The 16,744-nt window shown below is 45.5% G+C and overlaps 3 protein-coding genes across 3 annotated transcripts in view; 1 reads left to right on the plus strand and 2 right to left on the minus strand.

Annotated features, from left to right (window-relative positions):
* Positions 1 to 3,185: 3,185 nt before the first annotated feature.
* LOC114846529 (transmembrane protein 150A-like) lies at positions 3,186 to 9,872 on the minus strand. Its single transcript, XM_029135586.2, has 8 exons — positions 9,589 to 9,872; positions 9,386 to 9,472; positions 8,372 to 8,419; positions 7,705 to 7,791; positions 7,215 to 7,282; positions 6,196 to 6,323; positions 4,491 to 4,668; positions 3,186 to 4,197 (listed from the first exon to the last, which is right to left on the minus strand). Exons 2-8 carry the CDS (start codon positions 9,448 to 9,450, stop codon positions 3,950 to 3,952), a joined length of 822 nt encoding a protein of 273 aa, XP_028991419.1. The 5' UTR covers positions 9,451 to 9,472; positions 9,589 to 9,872; the 3' UTR covers positions 3,186 to 3,949.
* The window catches only part of LOC114846528 (PH and SEC7 domain-containing protein 1-like), a 49,393-nt gene continuing 37,313 nt past the window's right edge, over positions 4,665 to 16,744 (plus strand). Inside the window, exons 1-4 of the mRNA XM_029135583.3 lie at positions 4,665 to 5,211; positions 5,333 to 5,453; positions 7,666 to 7,938; positions 8,046 to 8,122. The gene's annotated coding sequence lies outside the window, so the exon portion shown is untranslated. The remainder of the gene's footprint in view (positions 5,212 to 5,332; positions 5,454 to 7,665; positions 7,939 to 8,045; positions 8,123 to 16,744) is intronic.
* LOC114846530 (elongation of very long chain fatty acids protein 6-like) lies at positions 11,020 to 14,667 on the minus strand. Its single transcript, XM_029135588.3, has 4 exons — positions 14,288 to 14,667; positions 12,669 to 12,800; positions 12,195 to 12,346; positions 11,020 to 12,116 (listed from the first exon to the last, which is right to left on the minus strand). The coding sequence occupies exons 1-4, from the start codon at positions 14,371 to 14,373 to the stop codon at positions 11,695 to 11,697; spliced, it is 792 nt and encodes a 263-aa protein (XP_028991421.1). The 5' UTR covers positions 14,374 to 14,667; the 3' UTR covers positions 11,020 to 11,694.

The following is a 16,744-nucleotide window of genomic DNA, read 5'->3' on the forward strand; positions in this document are numbered from 1 at the left end:
GTCTCCTCTCAGTGCGAGCGTGTCTCCCATCCTTGACTGTTTGTGCACATGTCCACAGGAAGAGGCAGCGCGCGTGCGAGAAAATGGAGGAGAAATGTCCGGAATCAATGGGCTCGAACAGGCTGCAGGCTCAGTTTGAGGAGCTCGACTTTGAAGATTAACCTAAAACAAACAAACACACACAGTGGTGTGTGTATATATATATATATATATATATATATATATATATATATATATATATATATATATATATATATACTGTGTGTGTGTGTGTGTGTGTGTGTGTGTGTGTGTGTGTGTGTGTCAGTCCCAGTTCTACCCAGAAGCACTTCCTCAAATCCCATTACACCCCGTGCAGATTTTTGAAACATCGAGAGGATCCAATCCCCCCAGCTAAGACAGTTGGTATGGAAACGGATCAGTAAAGCTCCAAATCTGTCTTTTAACGACTCATTACCAGTGGCTGCCGCCCATTAATGTCACTGCTTCCACACTACGGCAGCATGAACACCATTACTAACCCAGCCTGCTGCAGGGGAGAGGAGGAATGTGTCGCCGGTTGCTGAGCATGGTGGTAATCATCCTGTTTGCTCGCACTCTTGCCTGTAATATTTCAATTTCCCCCCTCGGTTTATCTGACTTCCCTTCAGTTGCAGACCCATTATTGCGCTGCTCCAAGATGCTTGTACCGCCACAAAGAAAACATGCCTGGAAACCTCGGTTTTGCATTTGAGATGCACTTCTTATCACTTTTTCTCAGGGAGATTAAACAATAGTGGGAGATAAAGGAGACCATCGTGTTTCCATTTTACTGTTTTTTGCTCTTCACACTCCGTTAAATCCAAAACGAAAAGCAATACAGTGTCAATAAAGACAAAAAATGCCACAAGTGCAGATACGGAGAAATACGGTGTTGACTCTGCATAAAACAGGACCACAGCTATTTTATCGCTCTGAGAAGCAGAATCCCTGCAGAGAGCTCCGGCTTCCTGCTCTGCATTTTCTCTCATCTCGCTGACAGCCGCAAAACAGTAATGCAGGAATCAGGAGGATGCTGAAGAACGGATGGGAAGAAAAGCAAACGCACTGAGGGTAGAGCGCCAGGACGGTGGAGAGCACATACTGCAGGAGATGAAAGGGATGGAGCCAAGAGGTCTTAAAGGAAAGGAGCTTGGGATGTTACACCATCTAATCCTCCACCTGGCTGAATAATGTGACGTGGAGTTAGCGAGGCAGCGAGATCAAACCATACAACTTCTGCCCTCAAATCTGCTCTGACTCAGCTGGCTGGTTTCAATGAGTTTCCCATGATGATATTTATAATGATGATTAATGAATTAGCGGCTGTGTCAACATGATAACAAATACAATTTTAATGCAATGACTTGGGTACAGAATACTCTCTTATATTAAAAAATTATGCTCTGTTGAGTCACATCAGTGGAATTTTAAGAGACCAAAGAAAATCAGGCTTCCCTCTTATTTCCTGACTGTACTGTAGCTATGATAATTAATTAAAACCAATTTCGATATAAGTTTACCTTTTATAAAAAGCAAAACAGCGCCCCCTTTAATATGTGGTGAAACGCGGTATTTCATTGTTGACCGCTCCGTTGAGGACGCCAGGTAGGAGTTAGTATCCATAAGTGAAAATGGAAACATTAACCAATCAAATACGGGTGACGTCATGGAACTCATTAGCCAGTAATATGCCAAGAAACGCCAGTCGCCTCTGGGTTCCACACCAATCAAACCGTAGCACGGGGTCAACGTCACCTTCAGCCAGTTTATCGGTAGTTTTAGCTTTAGCATTAGCTTCTAGGCTAAGAGCAGTAGGACGGCGAAGATTCTGGGTTTTTCCCGAAATAAACCTTACTAAAGTGCCAACAGAAAGTAGCTGCATGGGTTCGTTCGTCTTTGTAAGTCGTTGCTTATGTCTTAATTGAGGCTGGGACTGTTCAGTCCTGAAGATCTGGGTTCTATATGGTGGTAAGAAAATGCAGAACATGTGAAAGCCAAACACACACAACAGGGTCTGTAGGTGAAGAGTCAGGCCTCATCACACCAACGTCACTAACGTAGTAAACAGAGAAAGTCTTTATCCAGATCCATAAATGAGAACCTGAAGCCACATCAGTGTCTTTGACAGCCATGAGCTCATATTGCTGTAATGTCTGAGTGTCTAGATATGTTTGGCTATTAAAAGAACAGTAAGGAAGCCTTTATATAAACATTGAAAGGATAAAACTACACACCAACAAATATCTGCTCAGTGGCTTTAGAACCCTGAAGTTTCACGTTGGGATTTATCGCAGCAGAAGGACAAAGAGAAGGTGAATGTGTTAATGCTCCACTCATCATTGTCGTCCTCTGGCTCCGGAGCGGAAAATCATTTATCAGCAGCTGGCGCGCTGTGTCTGAGTGAAAACATCCACCGTGGAGAATCCTTACATGTCTGTCTGTGTCTGATAATGGAACTAAAATCTGATCTGGTGCCTTATCTTTTACGTACTGGGGATCAGCGAAGTCTGTGTTCCACTACGTGGCTGTGTTTGATGAATTGTTTTGCTCATTTTATGTCTTCAAAAGAAGCTGTTTTAAAGGGTAATAATAACAATACTAAGGTAGTTATTGTGTTAAAGGAGGGAGTCGGAGCGAAGTGAGGTTGGACTGCCCTCAACTGATGAGAAACTGTATCTGCATTCATTTAATCCTAGTAACGCTGAAAATCAAACCCTGGCCCTTTATGTGATTCAGAAGTAAATCAAATGTTGAAGAATTTCATCAGGTTTGAGATGTAAATTTGTGACCGCAGCTCTTCCTCCGTGCCTGCGTGTCGCCCCCTTGGTGAGGTTCATCAACCGTGACTACTCTCCAAAAGATGACTCAACCTTTATCTCCTACATCCTCTGACTCACCGGTACTTTTAGGACGGACAGGGTGCAAGAAGAATAAAGGGAAATGATATGTTTGTCCAGTGTGAAGCAGTTGTTTTGACGTCTCATTCTCATGGTCGGGTTGGTTCGTGGTCCACACCCTCTGGGCCTGACTGGTTTTAGCCGCTGGTCTCAGTCAGATTCACACTGGAGAAGCTGGAGTTTAATGGGAATCATAGCTGAGTCTAAGATCAGACCAATGATTCTCTGCTCTATAGGCGTGTGTACATAAATACATAAGAACAGTCAGATTTTTTCCTTATTTGCTTTAATATGTGTTTTGTTTATCTGCATCCTTATTGACAGAGAACATGACGTCTCCTCTTAACGTTTGGTCCCATTAAAGGTGTGAGGGCTGTTACTGGGAGCATGATGCAACCTTTTTGGCAGAGCTGACGTTTATTTGGCTGATGTGATACGTCCACTCAGGCGGCGTCGTCATTTACCAGAGAAACCCAGAAGCTTTTCAACACGAGCACAGCGCGTTCCGAACAACAATCGATCCATTTCAGAACCTCTTATTCTTGGCTCAGCTACTGTCGCACATCTTTGGGAAACCTCACCTTTCTGTTCGGGTTAAGAGCTCGTGTTCGTGATGTAAGAAAGCTTCCTGAGTGAAAACAATGCAGCGCTCGGTGTGTGAACGTCCAAACAGCGGAGCTCTGCTCTCACATCTGAGGCACTTTGAGGACGTTCTGTCTCATGATAAGCGAGTTGAGCAAAAAAAACGAGGAAGCGATTGTTTTAAAAAAAGAGATGAAACAAACATGGGGGCATTCGTGTGCCTGTGTGAACACGGACGTCTCTTTGCTGTCCTGGACTTTTTAAAAAGGCACTTGTAACATTATACAGTGTTCTGCATGTGTGTTTACAGAGTATTAGAGACGTTTGTAGGTTTTTGCTCACTGCTGATGGAGAACAGGTTCGGCTCTGTGGTGATGCAGCTTCCAGCTTCATCCACATGGATGCTTGTTTGACCCTTTGGCCCCCCACTGACTGGAGGTGTTCTGTGTTTACAGGATTGACAAACCCTCTGTCTGGCAGTGGTTGGATCCTCGGCCCATCTCTGCCTTGTGATCAGGAGCGGAGAAAGCCGGTACTGGACCTCCTCTGGAGAGGACCATGAGGGTGTCCCCTGACATGCCCCTGAACTCGAACGCAAAGGTCCCGTAGAACAGCATTATGAGGATGCAGTAGGTCCACTCAAAAATGGCTGAGGCGTGCTGCAGGACGAAGCTCTCCTGGCAGAAGAAAACCCCACCTGGTGATCAGAGGTTAAGGAGATCAAGTGCTGCACAGCATGAGTTACACATGTCCCACACCCAGAGTTTGTCTGTTCCAGTGGAAGGGATGGAAAACCTTTGTTTTCTCCAGCAGAGGGCGCTGCAACTGAAGGTGGATCAAGCACTAAACATTAGAGGGACATCAAACAGAATAGAAATGGAATTTACACTGCAGTAAATTTACCTCCTAGTCCACGAACGAACAGTTTAAGGACATGCTCCAGGAGGTCGCTTTCCTCCAGTATCGATCGTAACTAACACTGAAGGATACTCAGCACCAGGGCGATCAGAGCCATCAGGGCCATGCCCAGACGGAGGTGGCCTCGCCTGTACTCCTCCTGGGTCTTAGCCAGTCTGTACGTCAGCGCCGACTGAAAGCACACGAACAGCATGCTGGAGGGGAAGGCCATGGCGGCGCCAACGTAGTGCAGGACTTTGGCGAAATCCACCTGAGAACACAGAAGAAACCACGGGTGTGATTTACCACATGCAGACGATGCAGCCAGATTCAGACACAAACCGACCCCATAAATACAGAGACAGCAGTCGATGTGACCAAGTACTGGCGCTGTGGATAATCATGTGTCTTTTGACAGAACCGAACAGTCTGCACCAGCAAAACACAGGACGAGGCTGGAACTGGGAGGCAAAACAACAGCGTCTCTATCATCTTCTCTGGCCCTGAAGGAGACGACACATGTAATACACCGTCCTCATTTTCCTCCTGTATCTGTTACGCTTAAACACACAGTCCGCTTTCACATGCAGCAGCTCAAACTTGGGGGGTTTGAAAGGACAGATTTGGAGTCTGTTCCTGGAATGGATCGTAATGGAGCGTACAGTAAAAGTGGAATGTGGAGTATTTAGGTTGATGAGCTGCACAAGCCTAAACTCAGGAACGTCTCTGTAAAACACACACACGCTACATTCCTGCTTTAAGCACCAGGTTTAAAACCATTAGCACCTGAGACTCTCGCACCAGCTGGCCCCAGGTCAGTGTTGCACACCTGTGCAGGTACATTGTGTTCTGTTCAGTAAATCTGTAACAAAAATGATGACCTTCACACTGAGCCTGTCCTTAAACTGAACAAGCGTCTTGTTTTTAAATTAAAGGACAGTCTCCAAACGGAACAACCAGGAATCAAAGACGAACAAAGCGCTGAGAGACGCACTTCACCCATCAGAACCATTACATCCTGAGACAAACCAGTGGATTACTGCATTCCTGCAGCAGGTAAACGATCAGAGCAGAGAAGCCGTTTCTCATATTTATCTCTAGAAGCTTTTTGAGATGGTGCAAATCTGTGAGCTGCGTGTCTGGACGCTCTCAGCCACTCTGAGGCCTCGTCCTGTCCTATATTACTGTACCTCTGTGATGTTTACGGTATGTTACTGTGAGGCCGCAGAGAACATCTGCACACAGTCTCTGTGACGCTGACCCGTAAATCACATCAAGCCTTATCTGAGCAGCGGGGCCTTAATTTACAATATCAGCCCCTCTGACAAAAAAACAAAAACACCTCAGTTTCAAACAAATAAAATCACAATAGCAGGATGAGGTGAAAACTCCCAAACTGTGATAGCCGCTTCAAGTTATGTAAAGAATTATGCAACTTGCAACTTAAAAGAGCAGTTGCTTTTGTTTTAATTCATCTTTAGCTGAAATATTGAAGACATGTTCAAATTTAAAATTGGAATTCGCCTCGTGATGCCTTCAGGTGTAACAAATGACAACAAGCACATAACTGAGGTCAGACTAGAGCTGACAGTGAGCTCTGGTGTAAAAACAAACACCCTGACCCACTCCTCCCACTCACTCTGCACTGACAGTACATGCACTCAAGCACCCGGGTCACTTGGACGAACCAGGCGATCGATAGCAGCCTGGTTCTAAACACAGAACACCAGGTGTTCTGTGTTTAGTTTAGTTTAGTAGAGTTCTGGAGCTTCAGCGTGAGTGGTCAGACTGCGGTTACCTGGAAGTTTCCCACCATGATGAGCCCGGCAGCACAGATCCACCCGGTGGAGAGGCCGGCCATGTTGAGGACGCAGTTCTGGTGTCTCTCTATGATGTGAGCGTAATGCAGGAGGCCGATCAGCATCACTGCAGAAACAAAGACAGCATGTGGTTTTTGAATGAATGAATTTTGAACTACTACTTCTTAACAGTCATTCATGCCTGCATCCTGAAGTGTGTGTGTGTGTGTGTGTGTGTGTGTGTGTGTGTGTGTGTGTGTGTGTGTGTGTGTGTGTGTGTGTGTGTGTGTGTGTGTGTGTGTGTGTGTGTGTGTGTGTGTGTGTGTGTGTGTGTGTGTGTGTGTGTGTGTGTGTGTGTGTGTGTGTGTAACTAAACTGCTCCATCAAAGCCGCACCACCTGATGCTCACACCATTCACATCTGGCCCCAAGCGGCTGTGACGCTCGTGCTGTCAGAGCAGCGGTCGACGCCGTGGCGAGCGTTTGATGCGAGTCCGTGTTGTGGGTTATCGGACTGCTGCACAGCGAGGGAGCAGCTTCGCAACAATCGCCATTCTCCTCATCTGTTCTGAGGCCACACCTTCAAATACCAACTTCCTCACAAACAACACGACCTGAGCGCAGTTTGTAGAAGCAGGAGATTAAAAGCAGAGAATGCGTTTGATGTTGGGCTTTATGCAACTAGAGATGAAAAATCCATATGCACCTTTGACTTGACCAGTGAAAACACAAGCGTTAAAGCAGTTGTTCCTCCTGGTCAGAGAGTTTACGCACGTGGTTCGTGTGATGCATAAGAATTTACCATTCATGGCATGAAGCAGTTTCCCCTCAGTGTGAGGGGGTGAGGTGGAACATGGCAGTGGGTTGTGGGGAACATGTGAGGGGAAGATCTGCCTGCAGCTACTGCAGCTGAAACAACAAGCCCGAAGCCTCGAGTCCTGTTGACCCAAGTGTGGCAGAAAAAGCAGGACTGAACTGCACGCACTCGCTGCACGAGCGTCTGCAGACCCGGTACGTACCCATGAAGGAGCCGGTGCTGCAGATGAGGCTGAAGAAGCAACTTTCCGGCGGCAGGGTTCCACATTTGCTGCAGTTAGAACAGAGAAGGGCACGGGCGGTTAGTTTGAGCTGTGGGCTCAGCGCGGCTCAGCCTCATCCTGCTCTTTGACTGTGAATAGCAACTATAACGTCTGTGCCCCCGCCTTTGTTCAGGCAGGAATTCCTTCAAAATAGCCATGAGAAAGCAACAGGAGTAAGCCGACATTTTATTCTTGTAGCCGTTAAACTTGACAGTTTAACGGCTGTCATTCTGCGAGGTCATAGTAAGAATTAGACGCACATCATTCCTAAACCTCTCATAATTCAGTCTAGAAGTATTTTAGACACAACCCGAACTCGCTCACATTGTTTGCTGTTTGCTGATGAGGCTCTAGATTCCTATTTAGGGCTAATGGGAGTTTCTCATTGCAGGAATAGCTTCAGAGCAGAACAGTGGATTCAATCTCCGACCTGATGAGTGGTATGTTGTCCGGGGTGCAGCACAGCACAGGGCCCCGCTGCAACGGCAGCTGCTCCTCACACGACTCATTATAGAGCCTGAAAGCACACGAGAACATAGCGCTTTTAGATCCCTCCCCACTGAGAGTCACATCAGTGGCTTATGAAGGATTTCTCATTTCTAATTTGTCGCAGAAGGCAGGAAACTCACATATTTTCTGATGGACGTTCTCTTACGTAATGCAGGTAAATGGTTTGCATTGAATTGCACATGCTTTATTTGTGGTAGATTGTAGTTTAAAACATTTTTGAGTATAAATGTCCATAAACAATGTTTTTTTTTTTTTATACAGGAGGAAGGACCACCTGCTGAGACCAGGAGAACCACAGGAAGATACTGACTATTAGACAAATGGATGGACCCATGCAGGTAAGACGAAGCTTAGCTTTACTGGGAAGGATTTCAGAATAACATGCAGCTGATTTAAGTCACCAGAGAAATCTCTCCCATGTTATTGCAGCGTGTTTGCCTTTGCCTTTTATCTTTGCTCAAACGTCGTCGTACTGACTCCCTACTGTAAAGCCTGGCTCTTTACACATCCTCCCATCCTGTCAGCGTAGTTCTGCTGATAACAGACCAACCGCCTCGGGCAGAGCGTTCCGACGGTGCAGGACCTACCAGTTGGTCACGGGGCAGACGTGCTGGTTGTACACGGCCATGGCGTATCTGAAAAAGTGAAGGACGGTAGAGAGCTGTTTGAAATGGACCGGACACAATCTGTCATGCAAAACAGTCTGTCTCTGCGCTGTTCACTAATGTTTAACATGAAGCCAAACTTCCTTCTCTGGGAGTTGGACAAAAGCTCTTCAGTATCAGTACATGGCTTCAAGGTGTGGCACCTTTTTATTGCAGCTGTGGGACAGATTGGCAGAAACTTTGTTGGGTCCCAGATGATGAATTCATCCAAGATTAGATGATGAGATGCTGGTGGTCAGAGGTCACTGTATGACGGCATGAGTGTCTCCTTGGCAGAGGTGTTTGGTTTGCTCCGTTCTTTCAGCAGGGTTCAAGTTTAAGGGTTAACATTGTAGCTGCAGGACGTCGTCACCTGAGCACGTGTGCTCGTATAAAGGCTCCTGATCTGATTAAAAGCTTGAAATTTAAGGTTTGTGTGTAAAGCAAAGGGTGCTTCTTCGTCTGGTGTTTTCACCCCTGCCACAGATGATCAGGTCCACTTTGTGTCACAGATAAGATTCACACATGAATCAACAAACCAACCAAGCTGTTGACAGAAGACACTGTTTGAAACCTTGACATGTGATAAAGTATCAACGGGGGAACGCTCAGAATTGACTTGCCTTCAAATGAACAGACTGTGACAGTGATCCAGCAGATCAGTGTTTTAACAAATAGTACTTTTGTGTTGCAAACTCAAAGTACAGCTGTCAACGTGCCCGAAGGACAATGTCTCAGGGAGAATGAGGGGAATCCTCACTGACAAAGGAAGCGTCAGAGACCTCATGAAAAAACCTCACACTTGTAAACTAATTCACACGGAGGAGAGGATGGATGAAAAGAACAAGAGACGCAGATCAAACTCAAACGGTGACAAGCGTGTGTGAAGCCTGTGTGTTTTACTGAGGGCAGAGCTTTACCAGTTTCCTGTCCATCATAATTAAGATGGGCACTTACACGAGCCATATCCCAGTGATGGTGAACACAGGCAAGCTGACGGGAATAATCATCCACTGAGACATGTCGACCACCCGCAGATCTCCTCTGCAAACAACAAGTGGTGATGATGTCATACAGCGATTTAACCAGCTAAAGATGAGAAAGCATGTGAGATGAACCTAATTTAGTGTGTTTGTTGTATAGAAACAGCTTTCACCTACCGCTGGTTGCTTCAAACGGCTTCAGCTTCTCATCTCAGCTGATCCAAACTCATGGAGAAAAGTTGTGTGTGAGTCCGAGCTCCGGTGTCCGAGTCCCCGCGGCCGGTTTCATTGTCGAAGCCAGACAGATGTGCTGATGTGGAGCGGTGGCATCAGGAGCTGCTGGAGTGAAGACGCTGCTGCGTCCGTCCTCGTCTGAAGCCTGGTTGTTATGGTTCATGGTGGAGGAAGGAAGCCAGGAACCGTTAACTCCTCCCAGACACACACACACACACACACACACACACACACACACACACACACGCGCGCGCGCGCAAGCACGCACACACACACACACACACACACACACACACACACACACACACACACACACACACAAGCACGCACGCACGCACACACACGCGCGCGCAAGCACGCACACAAGCACGCACACACACACACGCGCGCAAGCACGCACACAAGCACGCACACACACACACACGCGAACAAGCACGCACACACAAGCACGCACACACAAGCACGCACACACAAGCACGCACACACAAGCACACACGCACACAAGCACGCACGCACACACACACGCACACACAATTCCCAATGTGCATGTGCAGTCAGGTCAGAGTCTGGGATTGTTGCTCCACGCTTTGTTGTAATCAGTGTAAAATCAGCTGATTTTGTCGCTGTTGCTGTTTTTGCTGTTGTGGTTTTCCTGTCATGGATCATTTTGTTCCAGTGAACAGATTTCACAACTGGATTGTGGATGAATCACACGTTTCTGCAACTTTACAAGGCAGTCTGGGAAGTTGTAGTTTTTTCCCCTTAAAGACCCCCTAAGTGGTTTTCTAAGAAATGCCTGTGCTGCCTTTAAGTGCCATTTATAAGCTTGTTTTTTAGCCAATGGGTCTGTGAATAGGGTTCATCTAAATAGAAAGTAACAAAGTGAATTAATTTAGGAACAGGATATAACATAAATATAATAATGATTGCATTGCACATTGCTTTCCATGTGTCTAGTAATGGAACTGTTATAAGAAGTTCAGCATCTTCCACACTCCCACGGGTCCTGAAGGCAACGTCACGTGTGCCCTCGTCTGAGTCACTGCACAGCTGCTTTCACTTAACGCGTCAGAGATAAACAGAGTTTGCCGCCGACTGCGCTGTGACGTCACATTGCGCGACTTTAACACTGCACCACACGAGGGCAGCAAAGACTTTGTTATTCTTCTCCTTCACGCTAAAATGAGAACAAGAACAAAACGAGTCGGACAAATGAATCAGGAAAAGAACCGGTGCTCTGGTCAGTTTTACATGAGGTCAACCTCCTCTGGGCTCATATTTAACGAAACCACAACCAGTTTGACCTTTTTAGTTATGAACGCGTTACATTAACAGCTCTGAAAAGACAAAACAATGGCAAGTCCAGACAGGTGAGCAGGGGTGTGTCAGTGTTTAATGACAGTTTTTAACGACAGTATTTAACATAAATGGCTGAATGTGAGTGGGGGAAGTTAAATGGATCAGTGCGTCCAGTGATGACGTCCTTCCAGGTACACTGACATTTCTGTGCATATTTACAAACGCATTGTTGGCTGAATACTAGTTATAGTATTTATTGATCAGGAAACTGCTGGTGCATGAGCTGCAGACTGCGGTGGGTTCAGTGTAAACCCTGTAAATCCAGCGGTCGACAGAAGATCAGAGACTTTGCCTTCTAGTGCTGAACATGTTACACAACCCGCTGTGTGAAGGCTTTCAGCTGAGGAATGTGTCCGTTCCTCACTTTTTATCTAACAATGTGCTGGTGTGGTGCGCGCAGATCTGCAGATCAGGAATATCTTAGAGACATAATGAGCTTCGTTGACTCAGCTTAGACGCCTTTCTAAAGAATTTGCAGCTCATCTGCATTTTTAAGATGCTTTGTTTGTTAATGGAGGGGGAAAATGGTGGCAGACGACTTCTCTTTGTCAGTTACTGTACATCAAGTCCAAAATCACCTTTACTGTGTTCCCAGTGTGGAAATGAACCAGATTTAAAGGAATAGTTTGACTTTTTAGGAAATACTAATAATAATATTTAGTAATTCATTTAATCACAATTTGCTGACGGCTACTCTGTCTTGGCCCTTTTGCCTCCTCTGAGGTAAGAGTCATAGAAAAACAAGGCGAACAGGACCAGGTAGCTGAGGTACAAGAGAAACCCCCACATGATGTTCTCCACCTGTGACGGACAGTGCACCTCGTGGATCCAGTGGTACACCAGACCCTGGATCAGCAGTCCTATGAGCATCTGCAGGATCTGGCAGGTGGTGACGACCATGGCCAGAGGCCGGGGCACCCACAGGCCGGCCGCCCGCGCCGTGTAGTAGCTGTACATGAGCGCGTGCACCGAGTAGTTCATGCACATGAACCAGCCGCCGCCGGCCACCTGGTCCTTGTAGGTGTACCAGGTGTAGAGCAGCACCGTGATGTGGTGGTACCAGTGCAGGAAGATGAGGCGCTGCTTACGCAGGACGATGAACACCGTGTCGCCTGAGGGCGGAGGGGAAGCCACCGTCAGCGTCACCACAGCTCATAGAATCACACAGAGGAGCGTGAAGGGAGACCTACCGAGCTCCGGCGCTTTGCTCAGAGTGAAGGCGAACGCCCAGAATTTGGTGAGAGGAGAGTTGTAGAAGTTGTTGTCGCACACCGACTCCTTGAAGCCGCTGGACGTGAGGATGTGAAACATGTAGGCTCCGGTCCGAAAGGCTCCGATCACACTGTGAACACACAACGTTGGAGGAATCCACTGCTTTAGCGTTACATATTCTGAGTTAGGATCAGTCTTTGCAACTTGATCCTGAACAGTGCAGCGTTCAAATGCTCATTAGAAGTTTGGCTTGGTGACAGTTTCTTTTCTAAAACCTGCTCTGGAACTGGTTTGGCAAAACGCTGGTACCAGAGCATCTGCGCAGGTTATTTAATTCAACAAATCCTTAGACGAGAAGAACGTGTGGATGGTGGGGTTTTGCCTTTCACGTGCTCATATACTGCTTCGTGGGAGCTGCTGGTGGTGAAATCACAGTGAACACAGTGGCTCACCTGAACACGGCCAGGCTGAGCGACCAAAGCGCCAGCGGGCGCCGCAGGTTCAGCTTGGGTCGACTCCTCATGAGGTGCTGGCCGACGAACACGAACGTAGCGTACACGCCGCAGAACACGAACGACTTGGTCCTGAGGAGACACAGACAAAAGAATCAACAGGAGCAAAACAAGACGACGAAACCAGACTCTTTAAACAGTATCTGCGCAACCTTGATGTTACCACACCACACACTGTGGGGCCTTTGACCTTAGATGACAGAGTTAAACCGCCGGCTCGGTAGTTTGAAGTGTTGCCAGATTAACACATCACACCACTGTCACTAATGATGCCTACAGGTGTTTTCATTTATAACAATGGGACGAGGTTAACCAGTTAACCAGGTTTGGGCCAAATGGCAGTTCTGGTTTGCGCCGCTTCATCTACTGTAACTACATCTAAAGAAGCAGCTGATCCGAATATGATAAAATGATTCTTATAAATTCCTCGTGACACATCGGTCCTGCCTGAATGAACCTTGCTCCAGTTTATACAGTGTTACATCTATGAGGTTGGCTTCGGTTTGTGTATAACTCCTATATTAATATCAGACTGTACAGGTGTAATTGTATATTAATTTATTTAACTTCTCATTTCGTTATAATTGATGGCAAATGGCGGTGTTATTATATCATATTATTTTAATAAAAAATCAGCCATTTAAAAAATGTTTATTATTTTATTTTACTTTTAGGTTTTGATTTGTTGTCGCTGGTTAAACAATAATGCTACAGGTGTTCACTGTGGTGTCTTTAATTCTCACAAGCAACTGTTCAAAGCCTGATAACATTGAATTTAAGATCCCATATGGCATAAAAACTGAAGCTAGAGAAAATGTGATATTATTTCTTGAAACATCCAGTTTCAGTTTTCAGTTGACTTAATTGTTTTGTGATGACAAGGAAACAGGAAGCAGGTGTGTGAATTAGAGTCCTACCTGTACTAGACCAGTTTCTAATCTATAAAGGAAGGAGGAAGCTGACGGCAGGCGTTAATGTGCTGCCCACTTTTTCATGCTGCGTGCACATCGGGGGGTTTGTGTATAACCCAGCCTTGGGCCTGTGAGCCTTACAAAGAGCTGCGTCACAGCTTATTTGCATTAGGTTTCACCCTTTAACAGCCGCATCAGGGTGAGCCTGTAAAATGTGGTCCTACTAGGTTTCATGTGGTGGAGGCCCCTAGGCCTCTCGTCTTATCTGAGATGTTTCGTGAGATGTTTAGAGATGGAATGTGCATATGCTCCACCTGAATTTTTCTAGTACACTATGACTTAGTGAAATGTTGTACTTTTTAAATGCTCTCGTGCATTTATGTCTTTAAAGGGTAAATACAGCCAATTTCTTATCGTTCATCATGCATCTGAGGACCTGGTACTTTTACTGCATGGCCTACTTGTAATTAAGTAGTTCTAAACTTAGATATTTGTGTTTGTTTGATTTTTTTTTTAGTTAGAAAAAGTCAACGTTTTGATTTTAGCCAATTAATTTATACATAAAATGCTGCTCAGTTTAAATGCATGTTAGATGACAGATACAGACTTGGCACAGCTGTGATGCGTAAAGACGCATCCCGCACTCACCAGTTCGCCTGCATCCATTCCTGAGCGCGCCTGTCGTCGAAGCGTCGCTCGAAGTCGTACAAACCGCTGAGCGCACTCTCGTTCATTTTAAAAACTTTTCCCTCCACTTAACAAAGTGTCAGTCCCCGGCTCCGGAAGTGGACGGTGTCTGCAGGGAGATGGACAGGTTCAGCAACGCAGCTGCAGCAGGAGTCTCACCGGTGAGCGGCCAGGGCGACGGGTGATGCCCACGCGGGTGTCCACTGTCTCCTTCTTCAAATGAAACGACGCTCTTCCGGACGGAGCTTTCAAAATAAAACGTAGGCGCAAACATTCTTCAGTCATAAAGGAAAAGGTCAGCCCTTTTCGTACAAAACATAACTATCAGCTCTTTATGTTCTTTACCCCGAATTATTACTTGAATAAACTAGCCTTAAACTTCTGTTTTTTTCTGTTTCTCTGTGACGTGTCTCAACTGTCTTGACTTTTAATGTGAAAGGAAAGCTGCTTCCGGTTTATGTCATTAGGTGGCTTGACAGTGAGAGAACTCAGAGAGGGGTGTGGCTTGTATGAGACGTAGACGCCCCCCCCCCCCCTTCCCAGTAAGAACCACCAACCACTACCAGTCACTGCGAACTGGGACACTGGATATTAAACTTTTATATTTTTACTGCGTATATGTGTGTACTGTGTGCGTATAAAACTATAGGTTGCAGTTTACTAGTACATCCGGTCTGTTTACTAATGTTTGCACTTAAAGATTTTTTTGTCTGACTGAGTATTTGTAGCTTTATGTGTTTGGGGTTTTGGGTCCTGAACTTCTCCTGGATCATTTTATGTAACTTTGTAACTTCTTTGTTGCAAATTTCAACAAAGCACCAAATGGTGGTGAGTGACTTACATGTACAGTAGGTGTAGTGTGGTTTATGTGGATCAAGGCCGATTTTCCAAAGGGCAAAGGTGGGTGAGTGAGGGAACACCAGCAGGGTTCATGTGCCGCCGCTGATTTATGGTGCACTTAACTTTATTGGGAATTGAACATTATCCTGTGACGTAAGAGTACAAAGGCGGGTTCTGCTTTATGAGCCAAGCTTCAGATTTAGATTCCAGTGTTTTTATTTATAGTCACAGCTGACCAACATACATCAAGTCGTATGTTGGTCATATGTAGCTAGTTAGAAAAAATAAATAAATATGGAAATAAATATACAGTCACATGTTTATAATGTATCATTATTATTAGTAGTAGTTGAGTAGTTATAATAGTTTCTTATATTTAATCTTTTCGATGCAACCGATAAATAAATAAATCAGAAAGGAAAGAGTCCAGTGTTTCTGATTTTTCTGCTGTCAATAATTACAATCTGAAAATAAACGCTTCATTGTGTTGGTCTCGTCAACCTCCACTGTCTGTGTATTGCTGCCACCGTGTGGTGGATCACCGTCATGACACTGGAACATACTGTGACTCAACATCTTGGCACCACATCAACTGACTGTGGTCATTGGGTCTTTATCTCCAAGAGACAAAAAGAGAGGTTTATGGTGGAGAAAATCACGAGCAGCTGATCAGTTTAATGTCTGACTGGGCTGGAGCCATAAGCGCTACAGTCTCAGCCTGCCTTGTGTTGACAGGCTGTTATGTTAATGGATTTGTGGCCATTAATCAGCAGAATTGGACACATCTGTGTCTTAGTCAGGCTGTTTGATCACTGTTTGTGATCTGATCACCAGCTTCATAAGTCCCATTGATGAATAATTGTATTTGTATCACTAGCTAATCGTTGAATTTGGGTTGATGCCTTGTACATTTCACAACTTTTTAGAAATTAGGATATTTTAATATTAGACAGTTGTGGGTCATGATGAAAAGAACTGTGATTATACACATGATGGTGGGGATAACGTTAAAGTGTTTGTCGTGTTGTTTTGATCCATCTTTTGACCGTGATGCATTTAGGGCAGACAGATCCAGAGGGATTAGAGCAGGAATGATAAACACGTCGTGTGCCTTATGAAGCCGTCACAAACCAGAGTGCAGTAAATGACTATTAATGCGTGTGGCAGTAAATGAAGCTGTTTGGACAAACATGAGCACAAGCTGCAGTCACAGCCATCGTCACCGGGGCCTAATGGAAAACCAGCAGTGGCTGACTTCTGGCTAGGTTCATGAAGAAACTTATTCATTCCTCTTAATTGAAGGTTCCATGTTCCGAACGTGTGTTATAACAACAACTTTACTAAAAATGAATGTTTTGAACTCCAAAACCTCTTTCAACAAGTCATGGGAAGCTGTGGAGCGTCAGTGTTTATATGTGTTTAGCTTGTTGATGGACATGTTCTTAACTTATAATATTACCTATATTTCCATTAACATCGAACACTGGGATAGAAATACTCCCAGGTGAGTCGTTACTGGTCGCCATCTTCGAGTTTACACCGCACATCGTGGTTCTGCCCCGAATCTGTGATTGGACA

This window comes from Betta splendens, chromosome 19 (genome assembly GCF_900634795.4).
Source record: "Betta splendens chromosome 19, fBetSpl5.4, whole genome shotgun sequence".
Taxonomy (NCBI): Eukaryota; Metazoa; Chordata; class Actinopteri; order Anabantiformes; family Osphronemidae; genus Betta; species Betta splendens.

Bases quoted from the DNA above. Each gene is read 5' to 3' on its own strand.
- LOC114846529 (XM_029135586.2), bottom strand. From the start codon at position 9,450: ATGTCTCAGTGGATGATTATTCCCGTCAGCTTGCCTGTGTTCACCATC. The intron at 8,420-9,385 runs GTAAGTGCCCAT...TCACTTTTTCAG, and splicing joins ATCACTGGGATATGGCTCGT to ATACGCCATGGCCGTGTACA. The intron at 6,324-7,214 runs GTACGTACCGGG...TTGTTTCTGCAG, and splicing joins CAGCACCGGCTCCTTCATGG to TGATGCTGATCGGCCTCCTG.
- LOC114846530 (XM_029135588.3), bottom strand. From the start codon at position 14,373: ATGAACGAGAGTGCGCTCAGCGGTTTGTACGACTTCGAGCGACGCTTC. The intron at 12,347-12,668 runs GTGAGCCACTGT...GTGTGTTCACAG, and splicing joins CTCAGCCTGGCCGTGTTCAG to TGTGATCGGAGCCTTTCGGA. The intron at 12,117-12,194 runs GTAGGTCTCCCT...CTCCGCCCTCAG, and splicing joins GAGCAAAGCGCCGGAGCTCG to GCGACACGGTGTTCATCGTC.